The sequence below is a fragment of the Henckelia pumila genome, chromosome 1 (assembly GCF_033568475.1).
Source record: "Henckelia pumila isolate YLH828 chromosome 1, ASM3356847v2, whole genome shotgun sequence".
Classification (NCBI taxonomy): Eukaryota; Viridiplantae; Streptophyta; class Magnoliopsida; order Lamiales; family Gesneriaceae; genus Henckelia; species Henckelia pumila.
In genome coordinates, this window is record NC_133120.1 from 113,589,384 (window position 1) to 113,595,152 (window position 5,769).

The following is a 5,769-nucleotide window of genomic DNA, read 5'->3' on the forward strand; positions in this document are numbered from 1 at the left end:
AAGTGTTTTTTTTGCCTGACTTTTGAAACCAAACGGGGCCATAATTAATGCATAGATAGATGTATATTTTTACATGTTGGTAATTTATTGTTGAAAATCGTGGGTGGTGCCAGGCCAGCGATGGTGTCCACTTTTGAATTCAAATGCAAACACACCAACGGCTCAATAACCTCGTTGGACACAACGAAGCAAACAAGTAACACACACTCGGCACCACTCTCCACGTACTGTACCCACTTCCCACAATTGTTTTTTCTCTGTTTTTCTTTCTTTCTTTCTTTTTTTTTTTTAAAAAAAATATATATATATTTCAAGATTAACAATCAAGATTGTATCGAGGTCAAATAGTTAAAGCTTTTTTTTTTTTTTTTTTTTGAAATTCTTACTCGTTTTAGAGACTTGTGTCTTGGTTCCATAAATGCACGTAATTTCAAGTTTTATCCTGTATGCTTTTTAAGCAACAACAGCTGTGTTTCTCGTTCAGCGCTTAAAGCCTCTGGTCCTCACCAATCAGCTGCTTCACAGTCTCATTAATACACACAATTCCTCTATTTCGTTTTTATCTTCTTTGTTTGGGAATGTCTGTAATTTTTACTTGCTCTTGAACTTGTCACTTGATGATCCTTTGACAAGGTTGAGTTTTGAGGATTCAAAAGGCTTCTGGCTAATGGGGACTTCAGGAAAATGGGTTAAGGCGTTGATTGGGCTCAAGAAATCTGATAAAGATGACCTCGTAAGCTCAAATACTGAGTGAAAAATCTATCTTTTTTCTTCTTGGTTGCTTATTTAAGTTACGTGGTGTGTGCAGTTTCTTGTTTTTGAGTTCATAGAATTTGAAATGAGGTAATGAAATCTATGTTTCTCTCAAGTTTTTCTTCTCTGCTTCAGTAATGCAGCTAAATAAAAGGTGGATTAAAACACATTTACTGCATGTATCCACTACATTCACTTCATTCAAAATCTTGTGTTGAATGTATCTACGACTGTTCTTTATTACCACAAACGTGGACGCAAATTTTAACTTGCGGCCGCCATAACTGTTCATAATAAACTCAGATAAAGGTTGGTTTTTATTGATCTTTCCTGATTTAAATGTTCATTCGAAGTTTAAGCTCTATTAGTTCCTATTCAATGGAATCTGTGATAACCCTGCTGATTTCTCTTTCCTTTTTCTGTTTATGAAAGGAAAAGGTGGGTGGGAAGAGCAAGAAATGGAAGCTCTGGAGAAGTTCATCCGGGGATCTTGGTAGATCTTCTTGGAAAGGCTTCAGAAGAAATGGGGGATTTGTTTCAGATGTCTCTTCGGATTCCTCTCCAATGAGAAATGATGCGTTTACTGCAGCAATGGTTACCGTTGTTAGGGCAGCTCCAAAAGATTTCAGGGTCGTGAGGCAAGAGTGGGCTGCCATTAGAATCCAAACTGCATTCAGAGGTTTCCTGGTGGGTTATTTATTTATTTTTAGATCAAAATGGCTTGGGTTTTCAATCTTGGAATGCAAATGTTGTGTAAATATTGCTTCGTTCAATCTGATTTTTTCACTAGAACGATTTGCTAATGCATCTAGGCAAGAAGAGCTTTGAGGGCTTTGAGAGGACTGGTGAGACTACAAGCCATAGTTCGTGGCCGGCAGGTTCGAAAACAAGCTGCTGTGACTCTTAGGTGCATGCAAGCTCTGGTTCGTGTGCAAGCTCGAGTCAGAGCTTGTCAAGTACGCATGTCTGTGGATGGACAAGCTGTGCAGAAGATGCTCGATGAGCACCGCAGAGAGGACGGCGGCTTGAAGCATGCTGAGGTGCAAACACCGATCACTCCGATGTATCGCATTGTTTTGTATGTAAATGCTCGATGATTTTATTTTTCTTGGTGCTAAATTTCAGGAAGGGTGGTGTGACAGCAGAGGAACACTAGAGGATGTTAAGGTGAAGATACAAATGAAGCAAGATGGGGCTGTCAAGCGAGAGAGGGCACTTGCATACTCTCTGGCCCAGAAGGTATTGAGTGGGCTACAAAATTGGATCTTTTTTTCGTTTCTCCATATTTTCTTAGGAGGTTTTATTTACATTCAATTCCTTTTGGTAGTGGAAGTTGAGCCAGAGTGTGTCTTCTACCTCAAAAGCCTCTGTTCCCTCGTTGAGAAGTGGCGAATTGAGCAAGAATAGTGTAGGTTGGAGCTGGCTGGAGCGATGGATGGCTGCAAAGCCTTGGGAAAACAGATTCATCGAACAATATAATTCCGAACTGTTGGAGACAACTCCGGTATCTAGGAACATGGATTTCGAGAAAGGCAAGGTTTTGAGGTTGTCTGATCCCACTTCTGTGAAAGTCAATAAAAACAATGTTTCCAAGAGGATATCAGCCAGGGCTCCACTGGCGGCTAATCACTCGTATTCTAGCCCAAGTTCTGACTTTAGGTATGATGAGAGCTCGGCTTCATCTTCAATTTTCACTACGACGACTCCAGCTTCGAGAAATACCGCTTCGGATCAAACTGGTGAGAGCAATAGGGGTAGGCCGAATTATATGAACATGACAGAAGCAACCAAAGCCAAGCAGAGGAACCACAGAGCTCAAAGGCCTAACATGGACATGTTTTCAAGAAAGTTGTGTGATGGAGAAGATTATGTGCTGTAATATTTGTAATGAACTCACAACAGCTTGTTGTGAAGATGATGATGCAAAAAACTGCAACAAGACTTGAGGTGTGACTTTAGTTCTGCATTTTGTAAAGCTGCATATTATGGTTGGGACCTATTTGAGTGCTATTTAATCATGAACTTGTCATTTTCACATTTCATTACCATGAGATTTAGTACATGAAATTGTAAGATCGTGGTTATATGTTATCATCACATTCACACACGATTGATGGCTTGAACCTTGACACCATTTTTGAAGTTAAGAATGATGCCATACTCGAGCTCCAACGGATTCTCCATCTTTGATGAATGCTGGAACACATACCTTCTGTATAAATGAATCATTGAAAGTTTGATTTCTTGCAAGGAGAATTTCTGTCCGATGCATGCTCGAGGTCCAATTCCAAACGGAATGTTGGCATAAGGGTGCCTGTTCTTTTCCTCTTGGCAGTTTGGATCGAACCTCTCTGGTATAAACTTGTCTGGTTCAGGGAAGTTTCTTGGATCTTTTGCCAGAACTCCAAGAGCTAACCAAACCCATGTTCCCTGCAAATTTGAGAGCTCATGTCGTTAAATGGTAACATGGATCATACTGTTAAGCAACCATGCATTATTCATAAAATTAGGCTAAAACCGCTAGACGAATTCAGCACAGAATAAACTGAAGGAATGTTATTATGCTGCACCTTAGGGAGGACATAGCCTCCAATATTAACTTCGGCTGATGTTTCTCTTGCAACTAAGGGAGAAACTGTATAAAACCGCATCGCTTCTTTAATCACCTGCATTCAGTAATCAAGAAAACAATAATTTTCAGCTTTGATTTTTCGGTACTGTGATATCAGGTAGCATGTAACAGTAACTGGCCTGATCAGTATATGGAAACTTATGTTGAAGATCATGAGCACTAGGGATCTGATCATGCGAACCAAAGGCATCGATCTCATCTATCAATTTCTTCTCGACGTTTGGATGGCCAGCAACAAGATAAATAATAGTAGATAGCGTGAATGATGTTGTTGCTGATCCAGCCAACAAATGCTCATACGTTGCTGCACTAATATAATCTGGTGTGAATATATTCTTTGAATTCACCTCTGTTTCTCTTGCACTAAGTATAAGGGACAAGAAATCCTTTGAGCCACGTTCTTTATCTTTCATTTTCCTCTCAACTATCTGATCGAGCTGGCGACTCAGATTCTGGTTCGTTTGATCTACTTTCCAGTCCATGGTTCCAGGTATCCTCTTAAGGATTTGACGAAAGGGTTCTTGGAGAATAGGAATTAGTAGGCCTAATATTATTGAAAACGAGCCGGATAAGTCCATTTTAAGCTGTGTTGTTGAGTAAATATGCTGGTTTATGAATTTCTGAACATGATCTAATTCTACATCAACATCATCATCAACATCATCATTTTTTCCAACAGAATCAGGAGTTGTTTTTGGTTTAGAGAGGCCAAAATCCACTCCAAATGCAGCCTGTCCAATCACATCTGTGGCTAATTTGATGGAAAGTTCCGAAAACGTGAAATCTTGTTTAGATTCAAGATTTTGGGTTGCAGATTCAATGATTTCTTGCATGCTGGGAACCAACTTGGCTAGGTGAGATGGCTGGTAAACCGATAATACCGTGTTTCTCATAGCTGACCATCGAGCATCCCTGATGAAATAAACTACGTCAAAATCAAGTGGGACAAAAATATGATTCGGATGAAAATTCGCAACAAACTTGTAGAGATCAACGTGTGAATTACTTGGTGAAGAATAGGCCTTTTTGATGGAGAGGTGAAGATGCTATAGGAGAAGGGATGCTTCTGTTTGAAATGTATTTGAACTTTTTTATGCCAACTTCTCTACAAAGTTCAGCATCTGCTACAATCACCAGTGGTTGTCTCCCCATATGAAACCTGTTTTTTCAACACCATATCAGTTCAGTTTCTTCCTCAACTTCACAACTTTCTTGAGATCAAATGAAAAAAAACCAAGATGAATGCAACACAATTCACAAGTGAAAAATATGCATATACAGTTATACACAATGCATTTGTCACCAAAATCAGAGATCATGGACCTGAAAATAGGGCCATGTTTCTTTGCAAGAATGGAGAAAACTTCAGGTCCATATTTAGCAAGCAAAGGGAGGTGGCCGACTAAAGGCATTGCAGGAGGGCCAGGAACTTTTCTAACACCCCAATAAGGTCCATAGAAGTACACCAAAACTCCAGCCAAAAGGGCTAAAACTGTGAATACATATGATGATAGCATAGGAGTCTTGATTATTGAAGGCAGCACTGTATCTGTAAAGACTTGAAAATTTGCTCGTAAAATCTCCATTTGAGAGGATTAAGGGAGGGAGAAAGAGAGGACGGAATCAGAACTCTGGGAAAAAGTTGAAATTCTTGTAAAAGATATGTTGGAATTTAAAGGAGGCTTTTTGGATTGAATATGTGCCATGTATTCTAATATTTAATTATTGTTATTGTTTGTAGAAATTCTTCTTAAAAACTATTTTTTTCGTTTGTATAGGTTATTATGTCTATGCAATATATTTATATACAAATATTAGGAGCTTAGAATAATATTTTCTACGGCTGCTGATGTTTGTCCTTGTTGGATGAATGATAGTATGTCAAAATGGTGGGGGCCTAAATCTATAATGTTGCAAATATTTTATTACTAATTTTATTTAAGTGGATTTTGGGGGGTTGACTATCTTTACTTTGCAAACATATTTCAATAACCAAGATTGGTATTCTTCAATCAAAGATGACAACCAATGGGTTGTTAGAGTTGTAAGTGATGTAAGCTATGTTTCCATGTTGTGAGCAAAAGTTTTAGATGAAAATGCTTAGTTCTTTAAGATTTTGATTTTAGGGTTGTTAAATTTCAATCTCAGTCGTATGTTTTTTTCTCTTTTTTTTTTAGAAAATGCAGTCATTTTTTATCGAGTAAAATTTAATTTGATGCACGAACTATTGATTAAATGTCAAATTGGTACACGAAATTTTGTTAATGACTTAATTGGTACATGTCCGCCGGATTTCGATCAATTTTCGGTGACATTTATGTAAAATGTCCAATTTGCCCTTTAATACAAAAAATGCATATTTTATTTTTGATTTTAATTAGATA

At 38.1% G+C, this 5,769-nt stretch overlaps 2 protein-coding genes across 2 annotated transcripts; one reads left to right on the top strand and one right to left on the bottom strand.

Annotated features, from left to right (window-relative positions):
* The first annotated feature begins 473 nt into the window (after window positions 1–473).
* Window positions 474–2,783, top strand: LOC140885861 (protein IQ-DOMAIN 6-like). Its single transcript, XM_073292556.1, has 5 exons — window positions 474–733; window positions 1,186–1,440; window positions 1,566–1,793; window positions 1,879–1,992; window positions 2,081–2,783. The coding sequence occupies exons 1-5, from the start codon at window positions 668–670 to the stop codon at window positions 2,630–2,632; spliced, it is 1,215 nt and encodes a 404-aa protein (XP_073148657.1). The 5' UTR covers window positions 474–667; the 3' UTR covers window positions 2,633–2,783.
* On the bottom strand, window positions 2,741–5,076 carry LOC140885845 (cytochrome P450 711A1). The gene is made up of 5 exons (XM_073292555.1): window positions 4,709–5,076; window positions 4,392–4,544; window positions 3,505–4,297; window positions 3,324–3,419; window positions 2,741–3,183 (listed from the first exon to the last, which is right to left on the bottom strand). The coding sequence occupies exons 1-5, from the start codon at window positions 4,969–4,971 to the stop codon at window positions 2,854–2,856; spliced, it is 1,635 nt and encodes a 544-aa protein (XP_073148656.1). The 5' UTR covers window positions 4,972–5,076; the 3' UTR covers window positions 2,741–2,853.
* Between the last annotated feature and the right edge of the window lie 693 nt (window positions 5,077–5,769).

Coding starts and splice junctions, on each gene's coding strand:
- LOC140885845 (XM_073292555.1), bottom strand. CDS start 4,971: ATGGAGATTTTACGAGCAAATTTTCAAGTCTTTACAGATACAGTGCTG. Junction 4,545..4,708: donor AAACATGGCCCTATTTTCAG/GTCCATGATCTC, acceptor TTGAAAAAACAG/GTTTCATATGGGGAGACAAC. Junction 3,420..3,504: donor AGTTTCCATATACTGATCAG/GCCAGTTACTGT, acceptor TACTGAATGCAG/GTGATTAAAGAAGCGATGCG.
- LOC140885861 (XM_073292556.1), top strand. CDS start 668: ATGGGGACTTCAGGAAAATGGGTTAAGGCGTTGATTGGGCTCAAGAAA. Junction 734..1,185: donor AATCTGATAAAGATGACCTC/GTAAGCTCAAAT, acceptor TGTTTATGAAAG/GAAAAGGTGGGTGGGAAGAG. Junction 1,993..2,080: donor CATACTCTCTGGCCCAGAAG/GTATTGAGTGGG, acceptor TCCTTTTGGTAG/TGGAAGTTGAGCCAGAGTGT.